This window comes from Triticum aestivum, chromosome 1D (assembly GCF_018294505.1).
Source record: "Triticum aestivum cultivar Chinese Spring chromosome 1D, IWGSC CS RefSeq v2.1, whole genome shotgun sequence".
Taxonomy (NCBI): Eukaryota; Viridiplantae; Streptophyta; class Magnoliopsida; order Poales; family Poaceae; genus Triticum; species Triticum aestivum.
Genome location: NC_057796.1, coordinates 8,365,033 through 8,389,137, shown reverse-complemented (window position 1 = coordinate 8,389,137; position 24,105 = coordinate 8,365,033). Strand labels below are relative to the sequence as shown.

General features: G+C 44.0%; 1 protein-coding gene across 1 annotated transcript; it reads left to right on the top strand.

The window, feature by feature from the left end:
* The first annotated feature begins 20,050 nt into the window (after nucleotides 1-20,050).
* Nucleotides 20,051-22,736, top strand: LOC123179870 (protein phosphatase 1 regulatory inhibitor subunit PPP1R8 homolog). The gene is made up of 3 exons (XM_044591766.1): nucleotides 20,051-20,218; nucleotides 20,854-21,426; nucleotides 21,758-22,736. The coding sequence occupies exons 2-3, from the start codon at nucleotides 20,963-20,965 to the stop codon at nucleotides 22,563-22,565; spliced, it is 1,272 nt and encodes a 423-aa protein (XP_044447701.1). The 5' UTR covers nucleotides 20,051-20,218; nucleotides 20,854-20,962; the 3' UTR covers nucleotides 22,566-22,736.
* Nucleotides 22,737-24,105: the final 1,369 nt, after the last annotated feature.

Genomic DNA, 24,105 nt, shown 5'->3' with positions numbered 1-24,105 from the left:
AAGTGTGTAGACCCTACGGGTTCGGGAGACATGCAGACATGACCGAGACGCCTCTCCGGTCAATAACCAACAGCGGGATCTGGATACCCATGTTGGCTCCCACATGTTCCACGATGATATCATCGGATGAACCACGGTGTCGAGGATTCAATCAATCCGTATGCAATTCCCTTTGTCAATCGGTATGTTACTTGCCCGAGATTCGATCGTCGGTATCCCAATACCTTGTTCAATCTCGTTACCGGCAAGTCTCTTTACTCGTACCGCAATGCATGATCCCGTGACTAACGCCTTAGTCACATTGAGCTCATTATGATGATGCATTACCGAGTGGGCCCAGAGATACCTCTCCGTCACACGGAGTGACAAATCCCAGTCTCGATCCGTGCCAACCCAACAGACACTTTCGGAGATACCCGTAATGCACCTTTATAGTCACCCAGTTACGTTGTGACGTTTGGCACACCCAAAGCACTCCTACGGTATCCGGGAGTTGCACGATCTCATGGTCTAAGGAAAAGATACTTGACATTGGAAAAGCTCTAGCAAACGAAACTACACGATCTTTTATGCTATGCTTAGGATTGGGTCTTGTCCATCACATCATTCTCCTAATGATGTGATCCCGTTATCAATGACATCCAATGTCCATAGTCAGGAAACCATGACTATCTGTTGATCAACGAGCTAGTCAACTAGAGGCTTACTAGGGACAGGTTGTGGTCTATGTATTCACACATGTATTACGATTTCCGGACAATACAATTATAGCATGAATAATAGACTATTATCATGAACACAGAAATATAATAATAACCATTTATTATTGCCTCTAGGGCATATTTCCAACAGTCTCCCACTTGCACTAGAGTCAATAATCTAGTTACATTGTGATGAATCGAACACCCATTGCGTCCTGGTGTTGATCATGTTTTGCCCTAGGGAGAGGTTTAGTCAACGGATCTGCTACATTCAGGTCCGTATGTACTTTACAAATATCTATGTCTCCATTTTGAACACTTTCACGAATGGAGTTGAAGCGACGCTTGATATGCCTGGTCTTCCTGTGAAACCTGGGCTCCTTCGCAAGGGCAATAGCTCCAGTGTTGTCACAGAAGAGAGTCATCGGGCCCGACGCATTGGGAATCACCCCTAGGTCGGTAATGAACTCCTTCATCCAGACTGCTTCCTGTGCTGCCTCCGAGGCTGCCATGTATTCCGCTTCACATGTAGATCCCGCCACGACGCTTTGCTTGCAACTGCACCAGCTTACTGCTCCTCTATTCAAATATACACGTATCCGGTCTGTGACTTCGAGTCATCCAGATCTGTGTCGAAGCTAGCGTCGACGTAACCCTTTACGACGAGCTCTTCGTCACCTCCATAAACGAGAAACATATCCTTAGTCCTCTTCAGGTACTTCAGGATATTCTTGACCGCTGTCCAGTGTTCCTTGCCGGGATTACTTTGGTACCTTCCTACCAAACTTACGGCAAGGTTTACATCAGGTCTGGTACACAGCATGGCATACATAATAGACCCTATGGCCGAGGCATAGGGGATGACACTCATCTCTTCTATATCTTCTGCCGTGGTCGGGCATTGAGCCGTGCTCAATTGCACACCTTGCAATACAGGCAAGAACCCCTTCTTGGACTGATCCATACTGAACTTCTTCAATATCTTGTCAAGGTATGTACTCTGTGAAAGACCAATGAGGCGTCTTGATCTATCTCTATAGATCTTGATGCCTAATATATAAGCAGCTTCTCCAAGGTCCTTCATTGAAAAACACTTATTCAAATAGGCCTTTATACTTTCCAAGAATTCTATATCATTTCCCATCAATAGTATGTCATCCACATATAATATGAGAAATGCTACAGAGCTCCCACTCACTTTCTTGTAAACACAGGCTTCTCCATAAGTCTGTGTAAACCCAAACGCTTTGATCATCTCATCAAAGCGAATGTTCCAACTCCGAGATGCTTGCACCAGCCCATAGATTGAGCGTTGGAGCTTGCATACTTTGTTAGCATTCTTAGGATCGACAAAACCTTCCGGCTGCATCATATACAACTCTTCCTTAAGGAAGCCGTTAAGGAATGCCGTTTTGACGTCCATCTGCCATATCTCATAATCATAGTATGCGGCAATTGCTAACATGATTCGGACGGACTTCAGCTTCGCTACGGGTGAGAAAGTCTCATCGTAGTCAACCCCTTGAACTTGTCGATAACCCTTAGCGACAAGTCGAGCTTTGTAGATGGTCACATTACCATCTGCGTCCGTCTTCTTCTTAAAGATCCATTTGTTTTCTATGGCTCGCCGCTCATCGGGCAAGTCAGTCAAAGTCCATACTTTGTTTTCATACATGGATTCTATCTCGGATTTCATGGCTTCTAGCCATTTGTCGGAATCCGGGCCCGCCATCGCTTCTTCATAGTTCGAAGGTTCACCGTTGTCTAACAACATGATTTCAAGGACAGGGTTGCCGTACCACTCTGGTGCGGAACGTGTCCTTGTGGACCTACGAAGTTCAGTGGCAACTTGATCCGAAGCTTCATGATCATCATCATTAACTTCCTCCCCCGTCGGTGTAGGCACCACAGGAACATTTTCCCGCGCTGCGCTACTTTCCGACTCGGAAGGGGTGACTATCACCTCATCAAGTTCCACTTTCCTCCCACTCAATTCTTTCGAGAGAAACTCCTTCTCTAGAAAGGACCCGTTCTTGGCAACGAAGATCTTGCCTTCGGATCTGAGGTAGAAGGTGTACCCAATAGTTTCCTTAGGGTATCCTATGAAGACGCATTTTTCCGATTTGGGTTCGAGCTTTTCAGGTTGAAGTTTCTTGACATAAGCATCGCATCCCCAAACTTTTAGAAACGACAGCTTAGGTTTCTTCCCAAACCATAATTCATACGGTGTCGTCTCAACGGATTTAGACGGTGCCCTATTTAAAGTGAATGCGGCAGTCTCTAAAGCATAACCCCAAAATGAGAGCGGTAAATCGGTAAGAGACATCATAGATCGCACCATATCCAATAGAGTGCGATTACGACGTTCGGACACACCATTTCTCTGAGGTGTTCCAGGCGGCGTGAGTTGTGAAACTATTCCACATTTCCTTAAGTGTGTACCAAATTCGTGACTTAAATATTCTCCACCACGATCTGATCGTAAGAATTTTATTTTCCTGTCACGTTGATTCTCAACCTCACTCTGAAATTCCTTGAACTTTTCAAAGGTTTCAGACTTGTGTTTCATTAGGTAGACATACCCATATCTACTTAAATCATCAGTGAGAGTGAGAACATAACGATATCCTCCGCGAGCCTCAACACTCATTGGACCACACACATCGGTATGTATGATTTCCAATAAGTTGGTTGCTCGCTCCATTGTTCCGGAGAACGGAGTCTTGGTCATCTTACCCATGAGGCATGGTTCGCACGTGTCAAATGATTCGTAATCAAGAGACTCCAAAAGTCCATCTGCATGGAGCTTCTTCATGCGCTTGACACCAATGTGACCAAGGCGGCAGTGCCACAAGTATGTGGGACTATCGTTATCAACTTTACATCTTTTGGTATTCACACTATGAACATGTGTAACATCACGTTCGAGATTCATCAAAAATAAACCATTGACCAGCGGGGCATGACCATAAAACATATCTCTCAAATAAATAGAACAACCATTATTCTCAGATTTAAATGAGTAGCCATCTCGAATTAAACGAGATCCAGATACAATGTTCATGCTCAAAGCTGGCACTAAATAACAATTATTGAGGTTTAAAACTAATCCCGTGGGTAGATGCAGAGGTAGCGTGCCGACGGCGATCACATCGACCTTGGAACCATTCCCGACGCGCATCGTCACCTCGTCCTTTGCCAGTCTCCGTTTATTCCGTAGTTCCTGTTTTGAGTTACAAATATGAGCAACCGCACCGGTATCAAATACCCAGGAGCTACTACGAGTACTGGTAAGGTACACATCAATTACTTGTATATCACATATACCTTGGGTGTTGCCGGCCTTCTTCTTGTCCGCTAAATATTTGGGGCAGTTCCGCTTCCAGTGACCACTTCCCTTGCAGTAAAAGCACTCAGTCTCGGGCTTGGGTCCATTCTTTGACTTCTTCCCAGTAACTGGCTTACCGGGCGCGGCAACTCCCTTGCCGTCCTTCTTGAAGTTCTTCTTACCCTTGCCCTTCTTGAACTTAGTGGTTTTATTCACCATCAACACTTGATGTTCTTTTCTGATCTCTACCTCAGCTGATTTCAGCATTGAATATACCTCGGGAATGGTCTTTTCCATCCCCTGCATATTGTAGTTCATCACAAAGCTCTTGTAGCTTGGTGGAAGCGACTGGAGGATTCTGTCAATGACCGCGTCATCCGGGAGATTAACTCCCAGCTGAGACAAGCGGTTGTGCAACCCAGACATTCTGAGTATGTGCTCACTAACAGAACTGTTCTCCTCCATTTTACAGCTGAAGAACTTGTCGGAGACATCATATCTCTCGACCCGGGCATGAGCTTGAAAAACCAGTTTCAGCTCCTCGAACATCTCATATGCTCCATGTTTCTCAAAACGCTTTTGGAGACCCGGTTCTAAGCTGTAAAGCATGCCGCACTGAACGAGGGAGTAATCATCAGCACGCTGCTGCCAAGCGTTCATAACGTCTTGGTTCTCAGGGATTGGTGCTTCACCTAGCGGTGCTTCTAAGACATAATCTTTCTTGGCTGCTATGAGGATGATCCTCAGGTTCCGGACCCAGTCCGTATAGTTGCTGCCATCATCTTTCAGCTTGGTTTTCTCTAGGAACGCGTTGAAATTGAGGACAACGTGGGCCATTTGATCTACAATACATAGTGTAAAGATTTTAGACTAAGTTCATGATAATTAAGTTCATATAATCAAATTATTTAATGAACTCCCACTCAGATAGACATCCCTCTAGTCATCTAAGTGAAACATGATCCGAATTCAACTAGGCCGTGTCCGATCATCACGTGAGACGGACTAGTCAAGATCGGTGAACATCTCCATGTTGATCGTATCTTCTATACGACTCATGCTCGACCTTTCGGTCCTCCGTGTTCCGAGGCCATGTCTGTACATGCTAGGCTCGTCAAGTCAACCTAAGTGTATTGCGTGTGTTCCGAGGCCATGTCTGTACATGCTAGGCTCGTCAACACCCGTTGTATTCGAACGTTAGAATCTATCACACCCGATCATCACGTGGTGCTTCGAAACAACGAACCTTCGCAACGGTGCACAGTTAGGGTGAACACTTTCTTGAAATTATTATAAGGGATCATCTTACTTACTACCGTCGTTCTAAGCAAATAAGATGCAAAAACATGATAAACATCACATGCAATCAAATAGTGACATGATATGGCCAATATCATCATGCTCCTTTGATCTCCATCTTCGGGGCACCATGATCATCTTCGTCACCGGCATGACACCATGATCTCCATCATCATGATCTCCATCATTGTGTCTTCATGAAGTCGTCACGCCAACGATTACTTCTACTTGTATGGCTAACGCGTTTAGCAACAAAGTAAAGTAAATTACATGGCGTTATTCAATGACACGCAGGTCATGCAAAATAATAAAGACAACTCCTATGGCTCCTGCCGGTTGTCATACTCATCGACATGCAAGTCGTGATTCCTATTACAAGAATATGATCAATCTCATACATCACATATATCATTCATCACATCTTCTGGCCATATCATATCACATATATCACTTGCTGCAAAAACAAGTTAGACGTCCTCTAATTGTTGTTGCAAGTTTTTACGTGGTTTGTAGGTTTCTAGCAAGAACGTTTTCTTACCTACGTATGACCACAACGTGATTTGCCAATTTCTATTTACCCTTCATAAGGACCCTTTTCATCGAATCCGTTCCGACTAAAGTAGGAGAGACAGACACCCGCTAGCCACCTTATGCAACTAGTGCATGTCAATCGGTGGAACCTGTCTCACGTAAGCGTACGTGTAAGGTCGGTCCGGGCCGCTTCATCCTACAATGCCGCCGAAACAAGAAACGACTAGTAGCGGCAAGAAGAATTGGCAACATCAACGCCCACAACTTCTTTGTGTTCTACTCGTGCATAGTAACTACGCATAGGCCTGGCTCATGATGCCACTGTTGGGAATCGTAGCATAATTTAAAATTTTCCTACGCTCACCAAGATGCATCTATGGAGTCTACTAGCAACGAGGGGAAAGGAGTGGATCTACATACCCTTGTAGATCGCGAGCGGAAGCGTTCCAATGAACGTGGATGACGGAGTCGTACTCGCCGTGATCCAAATCACCGATGACCGAGTGCCGAACGGACGGCACCTCCGCGTTCAACACACGTACGGTGCAGCGACGTCTCCTCCTTCTTGATCCAGCAAGGGGGAAGGAGAGGTTGATGGAGATCCAACAGCACGACGGCGTGGTGGTGGATGTAGCGGGTCTCCGGCAGGGCTTCGCCGAGCTTCTGCGAGAGAGAGAGAGGTGTTGCAGGGGAGGAGGGAGGCGCCCAAGGCTTAGATGTTGCTGCCCTCCCTTCCCCCCACTATATATAGGGCCAAGGGAGAGGGGGGGGCGCAGCCTTGCCCCTTCCTTCAAGGAAGGGTGCGGCCAGGGGGGAGTCCTTCCCCCCCAAGGCACCTCGGAGGTGCCTTCCCCCTTTAGGACTCTCCCTTCTTTCTTATCTCTTGCGCATGGGCCTCTTGGGGCTGGTGCCCTTGGCCCATATAGGCCAAGGCGCACCCCTTACAGCCCATGTGGCCCCCCGGGGCTGGTGGACCCCCTTGGTGGACCCCCGGACCCCTTTCGGCACTCCCGGTACAATACCGATAAAGCGCGAAACTTTTCCGGCGACCAAAATAAGACTTCCCATATATAAATCTTTACCTCCGGACCATTCCGGAACCTCTCGTGACGTCCGGGATCTCATCCGGGACTCCGAACAACTTTCGGGTTTCCGCATACATATATCTCTACAACCCTAGCGTCACCGGACCTTAAGTGTGTAGACCCTACGGGTTCGGGAGACATGCAGACATGACCGAGACGCCTCTCCGGTCAATAACCAACAGCGGGATCTGGATACCCATGTTGGCTCCCACATGTTCCACGATGATATCATCGGATGAACCACGGTGTCGAGGATTCAATCAATCCGTATGCAATTCCCTTTGTCAATCGGTATGTTACTTGCCCGAGATTCGATCGTCGGTATCCCAATACCTTGTTCAATCTCGTTACCGGCAAGTCTCTTTACTCGTACCGCAATGCATGATCCCGTGACTAACGCCTTAGTCACATTGAGCTCATTATGATGATGCATTACCGAGTGGGCCCAGAGATACCTCTCCGTCACACGGAGTGACAAATCCCAGTCTCGATCCGTGCCAACCCAACAGACACTTTCGGAGATACCCGTAATGCACCTTTATAGTCACCCAGTTACGTTGTGACGTTTGGCACACCCAAAGCACTCCTACGGTATCCGGGAGTTGCACGATCTCATGGTCTAAGGAAAAGATACTTGACATTGGAAAAGCTCTAGCAAACGAAACTACACGATCTTTTATGCTATGCTTAGGATTGGGTCTTGTCCATCACATCATTCTCCTAATGATGTGATCCCGTTATCAATGACATCCAATGTCCATAGTCAGGAAACCATGACTATCTGTTGATCAACGAGCTAGTCAACTAGAGGCTTACTAGGGACAGGTTGTGGTCTATGTATTCACACATGTATTACGATTTCCGGACAATACAATTATAGCACGAATAATAGACTATTATCATGAACACGGAAATATAATAATAACCATTTATTATTGCCTCTAGGGCATATTTCCAACATAAGCAGCTTTATCCAGGTCTTCCTTTGAAAAACTCCTTTCAAACAACCCTTTATGCTTTCGAGAAATTCTACATCATTCCGGATCAACAATATGTCATTCACATATACTTATCAGAAATGTTGTAGCGCTCCCACTCACTTTATTGTAAATACAAGTTTCTAACAAACTTTGTATAAACCCAAAAACTTTGATCACTCCATCAAAGCGTATATTCTGACTCCGAGATGCTTGCTCTAGTCCATGGAAGGATCGCTGGAGCTAGCATACCTTTTAGCATCCTTAGGATCGACAAAACCTTTCTGATTGTATCACATACAACCTTTCCTTACGAAAACTGGTAAGGAAACTTGTTTTGACATCCATCTGCCAGATTTCATAAATGCAGCTAATGCTAACATGATTCCGACGGACTTAAGCATCGCTACGGATGAGAAAATCTCATCGTACTCAACTCCTTGAACTTGTGAAAATACTCTTTGCCACAAGTCGAGCTTCATAGACGGTAACATTACCGTCCACGTCCGTCTTCTTCTTAAAAATCCATTTATCTCAATGGCTTGACGATCATCGGGCAAGTTCACCAAAGTCCATGCTTTGTTCTGATACATGGATCCTATCTCGGATTTCATGGCTTCTAACCATTTGTCGGAATATGGGCCCACCATCGCTTCTCCATAGCTCGTAGGTTCATTGTTGTCTAGCAACATGACTTCCAAGACAGGATCACGCATCCTCGTCGTCCTACGAGGTTTGGTAGTGACTTGATCCGAAGTTTCATGATCACTATCATAAGCTTCCACTTCAATTGGTGTAGGTGCCACAGGAACAACTTCCTGTGCCTTGCTACACACTAGTTGAAGTTATGGTTCAATAACCTCATCAAGTCTCCACCATCCTCCCACTCAATTCTTTCGAGAGAAACTTTTCCTCGAGAAAGGACTCGTTTCTAGAAACAATCACTTTGCTTCCGGATCTGAAATAGGAGGTATACCCAACTGTTTTGGGTATTCTATGAAGATGCATTTATCCGCTTTGGGTTCGAGCTTATCATCCTGAAACTTTTTCACATAAGCGTCGCAGCCCCAAACTTTTAAGAAACGACAGCTTTAGGTTTCTCTAAACCATAGTTCATACGGTGTCGTCTCAACGGAATTGCGTGGTACCCTATTTAAAGTGAATGCTGTTGTCTCTAATGCCTAACCCATAAACGATAGTGGTAATTAGATAAGAGACATCATGGTATGCACCATATCCAATAGGGTGCAGTTATGATGTTCGGACACACCATCACCCTATGGTGTTCCAGGCGGTATTAGTTGTGAAACAATTTCCACAATTTCTTAATTGTGTGCCAAACTCGTAACTCAGATACTCATCTCTATGATCATATCACAGACATTTTATCCTCTTGTCACGACGATCTTCAACTTCACTCTGAAATTACTTGAACCTTTCAATAATTCAGACTTGTGTTTCATCAAATAAATCCACTCAGCATCTATTCAAATCATCTGTGAAGTAAGAACATAACGATATCCACTGCATGCCTCAACACTCATTGGACTGCACACATCAAATGTATTACTTCCAACAAGTTGCTCTCTGAAAACGAGGCCTTTCAGTCATCTTGCCGATGTGGTATGATTTGCATGTCTCAAGTGATTCAAAATCAAGTGAGTCCAAATGATCCATCTGTATGGAGTTTCTTCAAGCATATATACCAATAGACATGGTTCGCATGTCTCAATCCTTTCAAAAATGAGTGAGTCCAAAGATCCATCAACATGGAGCTTCTTCATGCGTTTTTATCCCAATATGACTCAAATAGCAGTGCCACAAGTATGTGGTACTATCATTACTATCTTATATCTTTTGGCATGAACATGTGTATCACTACGATCGAGATTCAATAAACCATTTATTTTAGGTGCAAGACCATTGAAGGTATTATTCAAATAAACAGAGTAACCATTATTCTCCTTAAATGAATAACCGTATTGCGATAAACATAATCCAATCATGTTTATGCTCAACGCAAACACCAAATAACAATTATTTAGGTTTAACACCAATTTCGATGGTAGAGGGAGCATGCGATGCTTGATCACATCAACCTTGGAAACACTTCCAACACATATCGTCATCTCACCTTTAGCTAGTCTCCGTTTATTCCGCAGCTTTTATTTCGAGTTACTAACACTTAGCAACCGAACCGGTATCTAATACCCTGGTGCTGCTAGGAGTACTAGTAAAGTACACATTCATATAATGTATATCCAATATACTTCTGTCGACCTTGCCTGCCTTCTCATCTACCAAGTATCTAGGGTAGTTCTGCTTCAGTGACCGTTCCCCTCATTACAGAAGCACTTAGTCTCGGGTTTGGGTTTAACCTTGGGATTCTTCACTAGAGCATCAAATGAATTGCTGTTTCATGAAGTATCCCTTCTTCCCTTGCCCTTCTTGAAACTAGTGGTTTTACTAACCATCAACAATTGATGCTCCTACTTGATTTCTACTTTCGCGGTGTCAAACATCGCGAGTTGCTCAAGGATCATCATGTCTATCCCTGATATGTTATAGTTCATCACGAAGCTCTAATAGCTTGGTGGCAGTGACTACGGAGAAACATCACTATCTCATCTGGAAGATTAACTCCCACTCGATTCAAGTGATTGTGGTACTCAGACAATCTGAGCACATGCTCAACGATTGAGCTTTTCTCCCTTAGTTTGCAGGCTTAGGAAACTTGTCAGAGGTCTCATACCTCTTGACGTGGGCATTAGTCTGAAATTCTAATTTCAGTTTTCGGAATATCTCATATGTTCTGCGACGTTTCAAAAACGTCTTTGGTGCCACAATTCTAAACCGTTAGCATTACGCACTGAACTATCACGTAGTCATCAAAACATGTATGTCAGACGTTTCGCAACATCTACAGACGACGCTGAGGTTCAGCACACCGAGCGGTGCATTAAGGACATAAGCCTTCTGTGCAGCAATGAGGACAATCCTCAGTTTACGGACCCAGTCCGCATAATTGCTACTATCAACTTTCAACTAAATTTTCTCTAGGAACATATCTTAAACAGTAGAACTAAAGCGTAAGCTATGACATAATTTGCAAAGACCTTTTGACTATGTTCATGATAATGAAGTTCATCTGATTATTTAATGAACTCCCACTCAGATAGACATCCCTCTAGTCATCTAAGTGATACATGATCCGAGTCAAACTAGGCCGTGTCCGATCATCACGTGAGACGGACTAGTCATCATCGGTGAACATCTCCATGTTGATCGCATCTACTATACGACTCATGTTCGACCTTTCGATCTCTTGTGTTCCGAGGCCATGTCTGTACATGCTAGGCTCGTCAAGTCAACCTAAGTGTTTCGCATGTGTTCCGAGGCCATGTCTGTACATGCTAGGCTCGTCAACACCCGTTGTATTCGAACGTTAGAATCTATCACACCCGATCATCACGTGGTGCTTCGAAACAACGAACCTTCGCAACGGTGCACAGTTAGGGGGAACACGTCTCTTGAAATTTTAGTGAGGGATCATCTTATTTATGCTACCGTCGTTCTAAGCAAATAAGATGTAAACATGACAAACATCACATGCAAATCATAAAGTGACGTGATATGGCCAATATCATCTTGCGCCTTTGATCTCCATCTTCGAGGCGCGGCATGATCACCTTCGTCACCGGCATGACACCATGATCTCCATCATCATGATCTCCATCATTGTGTCTTCATGAAGTTGTCTCGCCAACTATTACTTCTACTACTATGGCTAACGGTTAGCAATAAAGTAAAGTAATTACATGGCGTTTTCATTGACACGCAGGTCATACAATAAATTAAGACAACTCCTATGGCTCCTGCCGGTTGTCATACTCATCGACATGCAAGTCGTGATTCCTATTACAAGAACATGATCAATCTCATACATCACATATATCATTCATCACATCCTTTTGACCATATCACATCACATAGCATACCCTGCAAAAACAAGTTAGACGTCCTCTAATTGTTGTTGCATGTTTTACGTGGCTGCTATGGGATTCTAGCAAGAACGTTTCTTACCTACGCAAAAGCCACAACGTGATATGCCAATTTCTATTTACCCTTCATAAGGACCCTTTTCATCGAATCCGATCCGACTAAAGTGGGAGAGACAGACACCCGCTAGCCACCTTATGCAACTAGTGCATGTCAGTCGATGGAACCTGTCTCACGTAAGAGTACGTGTAATGTCGGTCCGGGCCGCTTCATCCCACGATGCCGCCGAATCAAGATAAGACTAGTAACGGCAAGTAAATTGACAACATCGACGCCCACAACTACTTTGTGTTCTACTCGTGCATAGAAACTACGCATAGACCTAGCTCATGATGCCACTGTTGGGGAACGTAGCGGAAATTCAAAATTTTCTACGCATCACCAAGATCAATCTATGGAGTAATCTAGCAACGAGGGGAAGGGGAGTGCATCTACATACCCTTGTAGATCGCGATGCGGAAGCGTTGCAAGAACGCGGATGAAGGAGTCGTACTCGTAGCGATTCAGATCGCGGTTGGTTCCGATCTAAGCGCCGAACCACGGCGCCTCCGCGTTCAACACACGTGCAGCCCGGTGACGTCTCCCACGCCTTGATCCAGCAAGGAGAGAGGGAGAGGTTGGGGAAGACTCCGTCCAGCTGCAGCCCGACGGCGTGGTGGTGGTGGAGGAGCGCGGTACTCCAGCAGGGCTTCGCCAAGCACTACAAGAGACGAGGAGGGAGAGGGGTAGGGCTGCGCTATGAGGGAGGTGTTCTCATGTCTGGCAGCCCCAAAACCCCCACTATATATAGGGGAGGGGGAGGGGGAGGGGCTGCGCCCCCATCTAGGGTTCCCCCCCCCAAGGGGTGCGGCCAGCCCTAGATGGGACTTGGGGGGCGGCCAAGGGGGGAGAGATGGGGGCGCACCACTAGGTGGGCCTTAGGCCCATCTGAGCCTAGGGTTTCCCCTCCCCCCCCCTTCCTGCGCCCTCGGCCCCTTGTGGGAGGCGCACCAGCCCACCCAGGGGCTGGTCCCTTCCCACACTTGGCCCACGCAGCCCTCTGGGGCCGGTGGCCCCACCTGGTGGACCCCCGGGACCCTCCTGGTGGACCCCCGGGACCCTCCCGGTGGTCCCGGTACGTTACCGATAGCACTCGAAACTTTTCCGGTGACCAAAACAGGACTTCCCATATATAAATCTTTACCTCCGGACCATTCCGGAACTCCTCGTGACGTCCGGGATCTCATGCGGGACTCCGAACAACCTTCGGTAACCACGTATATCTATTCCCTATAACCCTAGCGTCATCGAACCTTAAGTGTGTAGACCCTACGGGTTCGGGAACCATGCAGACATGACCGAGACGTTCTCCGGTCAATAACCAACAGCGGGATCTGTACACCCATGTTGGCTCCCACATGTTCCACGATGATCTCATCGGATGAACCACGATGTCGGGGATTCAATCAATCCCGTATACAATTCCCTTTGTCAATCGGTATGTTACTTGCCCGAGATTCGATCGTCGGTATCCCGATACCTTGTTCAATCTCGTTACCGTCAAGTCTCTTTACTCGTTCCGCAACACATCATCCCGTGATCAACTCCTTGGTCACATTGTGCACATTATGATGATGTCCTACCGAGTGGGCCCAGAGATACCTCTCCGTTTACACGGAGTGACAAATCCCAGTCTCGATTCGTGCCAACCCAACAGACACTTTCGGAGATACCTGTAGTGCACCTTTATAGCCACCCAGTTACGTTGTGACGTTTGGTACACCCAAAGCATTCCTACGGTATCCGGGAGTTGCACAATCTCATGGTCTAAGGAAATGATACTTGACATTAGAAAAGGTTTAGCAGACGAACTACACGATCTTGTGCTAGGCTTAGGATTGGGTCTTGTCCATCACATCATTCTCCTAATGATGTGATCCCGTTATCAATGACATACAATGTCCATGGTCAGGAAACCGTAACCATCTATTGATCAACGAGCTAGTCAACTAGAGGCTTACTAGGGACATGGTGTTGTCATATGTATCCACACATGTATCTGAGTTTCCTATCAATACAATTTTAGCATGGAATTTTAGCATGGATAATAAACTATTGTCATGAACAAGGAAATATAATAATAACCAATTTATTATTGCCTCTAGGGCATATTTCCAACATGAGCTCCTTGGTACCCCTTATCCTCATCCCTCCATCATTGCTTTGAGATCCATGCTAGCCAACTAACTTACTACTTGAAACTTTCCCTTTTTTGTTCCTCTCAAATGAAACAACATATGGGCTTCAAACTTTTCAGGTTGAACAAACATTAGAATCTCAATGTGTGAAAGAACTTTTGATTTTTTGGTCCAGCAAAAATATACAAAATGAGAATTTTTTGAGTAAAAATATTATTGAAATATTTAAGATGTATAAAAATCTGAAAGTTTTTCCCCACATCATAGTTAGGATGTTTTGTTGTCCTGCAAAGTTTAAAGTTTATATGTTGTTTTGTTTATGAGAAACAAAAAAGAGAAAAGTACATGCACACAGATCGCGGTGCATGAATGGATAGCTAGATAAGGGGTACCATGGAGCTCGACCTACACTACAACTTTCTGATTCTTGAAAATCATCTGTAAACCAGACCAGCAAGAAGAATTAAAGCATACATCATTGCGAGTTTTCCATATATATAATACAAAAACTGAACATCTGTAGTGGGGAGATAGAGCAACAGGATGTAGAGATGGTAGGAAGCATATCTACCCTGGTCAAATTAGAGTTGGCCCCTGATCTTGAATGTCCCTTCATCGTCTTTAGTGGAGGATTTCAACGATTATGGAGTTTTAAGCATAATTGGTTCAATGTGTTGGTGTTTGAAGCGAGGGTGATGACCCACAAGTATAAGGGATCAATCGTGCGTAGTCCTTTTGATAAGTAAGAGTGTCGAACCCAATGAGGAGCAGAAGGAAATGACAAGCAGTTTTTCAGCAAGGTAATGTCAGCAAGCACTGAAATTGTCGGTAACAAGTTGTTTGATAGCAAGATAATTTGTAACAAACAAGTAACGGTAACGGTAAATAAAGTGCAGCAAGGTAGCTCAATCCTTTTGTGGCAAAGAACATGCCAAAACGGTCTCTTATGATAAAGAAAGCGTTCTTGAGGGTACACGGGAATTTTATCAAGTCACTTTCATCATGTTGGTTTGATTCGTGTTCGCTACTTTGATAATTTGATATGTGGGTGGACCGGTGCTTAGGTGTTGTTCTTACTTAAATAAACCTCCTACTTATGATTAACCTCCTCGCAAGCATCCGCAACTACGAGAAAAGTATTAAGATAAAATCTAATGATAGCATTAAACTTTTGGATCCAAATCGGTCCCTTATGAAGTAGCGCATAAACTAGGATTTAAGCTTCTGTCACTCTAGCAACCCATCATCTAGTAACTACTCCACAATGCATTCCCTTAGGCCCAAATATGGTGAAGTGCCATGTAGTCGACGTTCACATGACACCACTAAGGGAAGCATAACATACATATCATCAAAATATCGAACACATATCAAGTTCACATGATTACTTGCAACATGACTTCTCCCGTGACCTCAAAAACAAAAGTAACTACTCACAAATGATAATCATGCTCAATATCAAAGGGGTATTGTATAGCATAATGCATGGATATGAACATATAATCTTTCACCAAATAAACCATATAGCAATCAACTACAAGATGTAATCAACACTACTAGTCACCCACAAGTACCAATCTGAGGTTCTGGTACAAAAATTGAACACAAGAGATGAACTAGAGTTTGGGAGGAGATGGTGTTGTTGAAGATGTTGATGGAGATTGCCCTTCCAAAGATGAGAGGGTTGTTGGTGATGACGATGACGATGATTTCCCCCTCCGCGGGGGAAGTCCCCCCCGCGGAATCGTTCCGCCGGAGGGCAAAAGTGCTCCTGCCCAAGTTCTGCCTTGAGACGACGATGCTCCGTCCCGAAAGTCCTCTCTTTTTTTAGGGCACAACCCACCAGGGCGCGCCCAGGTGGGTTGTGCCCATCTCGTGGGCCCCCTCTGGTAGTTATTTGCTCCGGTATTTTTTTATATATTGCAAAACAATTCTTCGTAAATTTTCAGCTCATTTGGAGATGTGCAGAATAGGTAACTCTAACGTAGCTTTTTCAGGTCCAGAATTCCAGCTAACGGCATTCTCCCACTTTGTGTAAACCTTGCATACTATAAGAGAAAGGCACTAGAATTACCGAAAAAGGCTTTCGCCCCGCTTTATAGATAAAGCAAACCGCCCGAATCAAACAGCCAACAGAGTTCACAACACTAGAATTACTTCATAAAGCATTATTATTCATAGAAACATTGTAAATAACAATAGAAAAACATGATGCAAAATGGACGTATCAGAGGGCTATGCGAAATCTCAAGGAGCTTGATCCCGGTGTTCACCCTTATAATTTAAAATCTTTTGGTAGTGGTTTTTATTTCGGCATCCAACACCTCGCCAGCCTAACTATCATCCGTGTTTGGATAGATTGCAGTGGAGTAAAGGCTGCAGATGTGGAGGTTGTTGAGCATGTGACATTTATTGACCTTTTTTGATCGAGAAATTGCCAAATCCAAGCAATTTGGCATGGTGCCTTGAATTCGCTATACAAGGCCATGAAAACAAATTGGGGTAATTTGACGGATGTCGAAAAAAATGCTCATGAAGACCCTACGTTGAACATGGTGTTTTTTTGGACATCCTTGAAATGACCTCAACTTTTGCCACTAGGTGGCCATGCTCATGGTAGTCATCCATGCCAGATTTGAAAGACTTCTGACACGTATGGCAGTTTATCATTTTTTTCACCAAGAAAACTCCAGAAAATGTAAAACTTGTCGAAAACCCAAATAACTTGGCATGGTGCCATAATTTTTTCACCAATTAAAAAATGTTCAAGGAGTTTGAAATAATGTTCACACACTTACAAATTGTTCGGAATTTAAAAGATGTTCTGGTTTCAAAAGTTTTCTACACAAACACAAAAAATGTCCGGGGAAACTCAAATAAAATTGATTACAATTTTTTCGTATTTTCTGGTTATGTTTTAAATTTCCAAATTTTTTAGTGTTTTTCAAAAAATGCCGCGCTCAAAATTTTGTTCGCTATTTTAAAAAAATATTTATGTTTTGATATTCTAAGAAATTTTGAAAGACACGAACAATTATTTCAAATTTATGTATTTTTTAAAACGTGAATATTTGTATTTTATGAACAAAAATTGAAAAGGTGAACATTTTTTGAAATTTTTAAAAGTGCACACATTTTTTGAAAAATAAAAAAGAAATGAAAACAAAAAAAAACAAAAAAGAACAACACAGAAGAAAGAGAAATAGTGGGAAAAAGATCGGTTTGACAATGGGCTAGCCCAATGAAACCGGGGCTTCCGCGAACTGAAGAAGATGAAAAGGAAAAAAAAGAAGTAAATAGGTACGAGCGTTAAGATGTCAAGCAATATCTAATAAATGCCTTCAACAAGGAGCATAGACGCCACTAGTAGGTATAAGCAACAAAGAAGTCTCGTGTGTGGTTGTTCACCAACTATCCAAAAAAAATCTTGCTGCAATGCCCCTATTGATACAAGGGCCAATTCCATTTTTCCCCTAATTTTGTACCGACCTCATCTTTACCTTTAAATAAAAACAGTGCTCAACTTTACCCCTCTTCCGTTAAGTGCGCTTATAGAAATGCCTTTCCATACATTTTCCGTCCAGTCAAAGGCCTTTGACCGTTAGATTTTTCTATACACGCACTTAACGGTCAAAGGTCTTTGACTGGACGGAAAATGTATGGAAGGGCATTTCTATAAGAGCACTTAACGGAAGAGGGGTAAAGTTAAGCATTGTTTTTATTTAGGGGTAAAGATGAGGTCGGGACAAAATTAGGGAGAAAAGTGTAAATCTTCCTTGATACAAAGTAAGTGCCCTCCATGGACCCAGGACCTAGAAATCCATGCCCCATCCCATGGAGTAAGCGCCCAGGGATTGTCATCTATGCATAAGGTTCTGGCATGTATTGCAACCAAGCGGAATCATATATGCATAAACTGCCTACATGATGAGGAAGGTCGCATATCCTGTCACTCGACATCAAAACCGAGGAACATGATGAACCCCACACACTGAGAATTTGCTTCAACGCCAGATCTACCACCGCAGTGTGCTGAGCATAGCGATGCCTGCTCTGTTTCGTATTTGATCCTCCTTGAGTGCCTTCTTAGAACATCCACATGTACGTCGTAAACAAATCTAACACACAACCGCATACGGCATGGGTTGCAAATTCATTTGTCTCCCAATATAGCCATGCCATATAACTTGCAGTGTGGGTTCTAGCTCTGACACAAATTAACCTAAAGTATGTGAGAAAGGATAAGGGAGCAGACTGTGTGCTCTATGCATGTGACCATGCTAAAGTGGAAGAAGGGAGAAAGAGGGGAGAGATCACATTTTTTAAAGTAGGGGCTTTGGTTTCCTCTTTTTTAGCTTTGGAAGTACCCTCCACAATGGTTTTCACGGATGCTAAAAGTTATTTCATCATTTGGCACTTGTATTTGGTTACACATTGTGGGTGCCCTTAGTTCGTAATAGTAGCCCCAAATATTTAGCCGAGAGTTAGATCATCTGACTGTTTAGCAAAGCACCAATCTCACTGATAAGATTGCCAATCGACATTTTGGTCAATCGGTGCCCGCTCACACCGATTCCTTCACTCCTGGTGCACGCTCCCACCTCATCTCACACACCCGGCGCTCGTCCTACATGGCCTGATACATCATGGACCGTCAGCCGCCGATATCGTCCACCACTTCTTTGATGCAATGTTTGAATAAAGTTTAACCATTTATTTGGTGAAAATTTGCAAGGGCAGACAATGAACATGGGTGAAGAGTTTCTACACAATGAGTTGATCGAATCATATATGATCCATCGTAACGCTGATTTCATCATCTTGGGCAGAGCAAGTTGAATTTTTTCTGGAGAAGGATCGTCCATCTTGAGGTCGAGATGTGCATCAACGGCTTATCAATGATTCTTTTTTTGGCAAAAAACTTTCAATCTATTCATCTTCAATCATGATAGTATAACGAACAGTAGAAGCAATAGACTTCTCAATGATTCCTTGGAGCATCATTTGTGGTTTGTGGATGCTCTTTGATAAAAAAATTTAATTATGACCTTTGAATAATATTTATATTTGAACTATATATTTTAGATTTAAACTATGCATTTCTATGTTTAGACTATGTCTTTCGAATATTCAAATAAAGTTTGAACAACAATAAAAAAGTAAAAAAGATATGGGCTGGACATAGAGATTGTCGCTGGCTGCACAAAAACAAGAGGACAACGATAACGCCCACACGCGTGGTGGGAGCCAAACCCGCCCACACGCCCTATAGCACACAGACTACGCCATGTCACCGCATGCATGTGGAAATCTTTTAGGATTTTCTGTTTTTAAAATGTTTTATCTCTTAAATCCGTTTTCACCATTAAATCCCTCGCGATGAGATCTTCGAAACTAGATCTACGAATTTTTTTTGTTAAAAGTTGCCATGTCTATTGCACATGAATTGCCATGATGTTTACACTGAAGTTGCCATAATATGTTTTAGCTATTTTTTTCTACATTTAAAAGTAATTTTGACATGTTATAAAACGGGGAATTAAGAAACTAGACTTGCCATGCACCATAAATTAAAATTACCATGATACATGCACTTAAAATTGCCATGGTTCATACAAAAAAATGTTTTCATTGTCAAAGTACTGGAATTCCCATCATCGAAAAACTAAAATTGCCATGATCTACAAACTAAAATTGCCACATGGCAACTTTAGTTTAAGCACTAAAGATTTCTGTTGATGTCATTTGTCCATACGTGGCAAAATGAGTGGTGATGGAGGCGTGTGGGCGATGTGCAAACGTTCACACGTGTGGGCGTTAGTTTTTCCGAAAGAAGATGGGGGAGGGGGTTTTGGTGCCCTCGTCGAAATCCCGAAAGTGCCCCTGTGCCAGATTGACCAAAAGAGCTCGCTCTCCCCCGTATCGTTCCCCTCCTCCAGCTCTCTCTCTCTCTCTCTCTCGCTCCCAGCGGCGGCGCCTCGTCGGAGGCGCTCCTCGACGGCGTCGCGCCTCGTCCGACGCGCTCCTGGACGGCGTCGGGCACCTCCCGGCGCGGCCCCTGGTGAGTCTCTCTTTCCCTCTCTCTCTCTCCCGCTCATCCCCATGCCCCCACGGGGCGGCGACCTAGGGTAGGATTAGGAGTAGGAGCTCGCCGCCGCCGCCCCGTCGTGCCGCCGCTGCTGCTTCGTGCGGCCGCCGGGCCCGCGCGCTCGTGCGCTGCCGCCACCGCCGTCACGCTTGAACCCAGTCTCAAGCCTGATGAGAATAGTAGATTCAGTTGAAACTAGCACAGGTGAAACTATGAATTCAAACATATAACAAAGCCAGATTTAGGATGCTCACTCGCGAGCTCTACCATTCAGTCAGTCTCCTGTGAATCAGAGCTTCCCAATCCTTTGGGACTACAGCGCAGCCATCACAGAGCATTGGGGATGTTATGTTTTTGCCGCATCTTCAGTCAAAGAGGTACAGGGGGCAATATGGCCATCTGTTTAGGTGTGCATCATCGAAAACTAATCAAAGTAGCGCGTTTGAGTCAAAGAGGATAAATCATCCAACATCTAGCCCAGTATCGCTTCTGCTTTTCCTAATTTGTGATGCGAAGCAACAAAAAGTGGAATATTTCTGCCTGCAATCGCCATATAATTTGGTTGATAGTTTGTCTGATGGTACTGACTTTGTGTAATCCATTCGTAGGGGATTCTTGCAGAACTTGAGTACAGCCCTGTGGGGTTCATCATCAGCTGTTAAAGAGTGATTCAGTGATAGAGTCCAGAACAGGTGGCAGTGGTAAAGCTTAGAGGAGATGTACCGTGGTGGGCTTGACCGCTTCAAGAAAGCTCAGGCCTTGGAGCCGTTCTCGGTGCAGCAGTCTGGTTCCGGCGCAAAGGGCGTGCCCGCGGCGGTGAAAGTGCAACCAGCTCCATTGGTGCCTCCGCAAAGCTCACATCTTGGTCCCAGCCAGAGTCAGCATGCTCTGCAGAGTGCTGGCTCAAGCATGGGCGGGCAAGAAGCTGCTGGGGCTCCCAGACCCGCCGGGACGCAGTTTGGTGGTGGGCAGTCGACGTGGCAACCGCCGGACTGGGCAATTGAGCCGCGCCCTGGGGTTTACTATCTTGAGGTGATGAAGGATGGGAATGCCATTGATAGGATCAATCTGGACAAGAAGAGGCATATATTTGGGAGGCAGGTGCCTGCTTGCGAGATTGTCTTGGACCATCAGTCTGTCTCACGCCAACATGCTGCTGTCGTTCCACACAAAAATGGAAGGTTAGAGACCTGCCTGATGTTTGATGCACCTGCGTTCAGTTGGACGTATGAGTTTATGTTTTTGATGGTTAATGAGACTTCTTTTTAGCAACCTGAATATTAGGTGTGCTATCAAATCAAATAGATTTGATTTTCTTAACTCAATAGACAACGGTTTGTGCCTGTAATGGAATATTGTGCTCCTATGTGCTATTGACCTTTTAGACATGCTTCGTTCAGAATTTTCTGCCCAAGAAATGGCAGGATTATAGCTGTAAAATGTTCTTTTATCTTTGTTGTGTCTTAGGTGCATAACTAACAGCTGCTCCATGCTTCCTTTGTTTCCTTTCAGCATCTATGTGATCGATTTAGGATCTGTTCATGGTACATTTGTTGCAAACGAGAGATTAACCAAGGACAACCCTGTTGAACTTGAAGTTGGACAGTCACTTCGCTTTGCTGCATCAACCAGAGCATATGTTCTACGAAAGAACACTGCTGCTTTTTTTCCCGCTCAAAGTCTCCCATCAGATGTGAGTTTGCCGTCTCCTCCAGACTCTGACGATGAAGACGCCGTTGTTGCATACAATACAATACTTAATCGCTATGGTGTTAGCAAGTCAGACGTGCCATTGAAGAGAAAAGGCTCTTCTGGGGATGCTTCTGCTTCTGCTGTAAATGATGACAGCCAGGCAGTCGGTAGACCGTCAAAGAGAAGCAGAAAGCGGAGAGTGTCATTTAGAGATCAGGTTGGTGGAGAGCTTATTCAGGTGGTTGGGATTTCTGATGGTGCAGATGTTGAAACTGAACCAGGCCCAGTTGGTGTGAAGGAAGGCAGTCTTGTTGGGAAGTACGAGTCTCTTGTACAGGTCACTGTCATACCAAAAGGAAAGGAGCAAACTTCATCAAAGGACAGTGCCTCCCACAGTGGGGTAACAGATAAGCTACAACAGATGCTTAACAAAGTTAAAAGCACATCCAGAGGTGGTATGTATGATGACCTTTACGGGGACTCTGTTCCAGCAAAACTGGGCTCATCATGGGCCTATAAATCAGATGGCCAGCCAGAGCAAGTCAAAGTTGTTGATGAAAAGAAGTCTAGCAGGGACGTGGGTGCAAATTCAGCTGATGATAGTGATGATGACTTGTTTGGGGACTAGTTATTTTGTCACATTTCCAGTTAGTAGTGAATTGCCTTGATTACAAACACATGGCAGCAGAAATGTTATGTTTGCCTTGGGTATTTTGCTTTGTTCTACATGATTGTATCCTGCTGTGAATCAAGGTAATCTCTTTTTTGCCTAATATTAATGTTAGAGCATGCTTTCTTATGGTTGCGATCATGGGGATTGTACGTACCATCTTGCCCCATTTCTTCATTCTGTTATTGTGTTGTGCCGTTAACTCTTTTACCCTGCCCTGGTTTCTTACGTCTTACTGTTTTAGCTTGCTTGTGCATTATGATGCACTATCTTGTTGGACATCTCTCATATTTTAAATGCTTATAACATTTAAATAGTAAAAGCCAGAGTTTGCTTCGTAGCTTGAACCGTTGCTGTATTCATGTTCGTCTGGTCAAGTAGGTACATAACTTTATCGCCCACATGCTTCCCATATTCACATGTCATAAGTGTGGTAAGTCTTGTCTCTAGTTTGTGGCTTAATTATTAGTCATTTATTGATATTCTGTCTTTTGTTTGGCTTGTTTTGCTTCTACTTTAGGAGCTCCTAATATGTAAGGAGTGATTTTTCTTCCTTTTCATTAATATAAAAGTTGAGATAAAATAAGGAAATCACCTCGCTTTGTCCCCTGTTTCTCATAGACTCCCTCCCGTTTAAGCCCTGCTGTCTGGACTCTTTCTGCATGGTAGACTTGGTAGTTAACCATCATGATCCTGTTATCCTACTTTTGAATGAAGGCCCAGGTCCTTATGTATCCATTTGATAGTATTCCACCATCCAATCCTTGTGGGAAGTATGTTGAAACTGCACAAGGTTGCTTGCTTCGCTCTTATAGAGCCTAACTATCATGCATCTTCAGCTAGTGACCATTGCTTGGACTTAGTATTTTGACTTAGTTTGGACGTACGAGGTCTCTCGTCAGCAGGAGTCTTTGGTATCTGTGCCAGGTACGCTAGGTACTCTAGCAGTGGATACTTTCTGCATGTTTACTGTCACATGGCAGAATTTATTTCCTTAGAGATATCATAAGAGTGGGTTGTGAGGATAGCTTTGTTGTGGTTCTCACGCCCCGGGCCATCTAATTCTAGACCATAACATTTGACACCCAAGGAGTTGAGTTTCTTTGTACCATGATGGACTTGACCAGCGATCGGTTTGCTGCTTGGTGTGGGCAGATTTCCGAGATTTGCCAAGGAAAAATGGAGCTGCCAAACATAGCCCTATCTCTTTCAGTTAGTAATTTTGAATTGGTATCAGTATGGAAGTTCAAATAAATCTTTAAAAAATAAGCTACCAAATGCTAGAAGAAGTCATATAATGTTTTCTGCTTTTATTAAACCCTTTCAAAGCTCTTAAAATGCACATGAAAAATCTAAAACCAGTACTTCAAATATATATTGAGATGATATAAGTAGTGTCGAACTATGCATGAGTTTAAGAGTTGGCTACTGAATTGGCATTCATGTTCTTCAATGTCTGTATGTGATTAAACTGGAACACATTTGAACTAAAATTTAT

What these genes read in the sequence shown, in the direction of transcription:
- LOC123179870 (XM_044591766.1), top strand. Translation starts at nt 20,963, where the DNA reads ATGTACCGTGGTGGGCTTGACCGCTTCAAGAAAGCTCAGGCCTTGGAG. An exon ending in GTTCCACACAAAAATGGAAG is followed by an intron (nt 21,427 to 21,757) that starts GTTAGAGACCTG and finishes GTTTCCTTTCAG; the next exon opens with CATCTATGTGATCGATTTAG.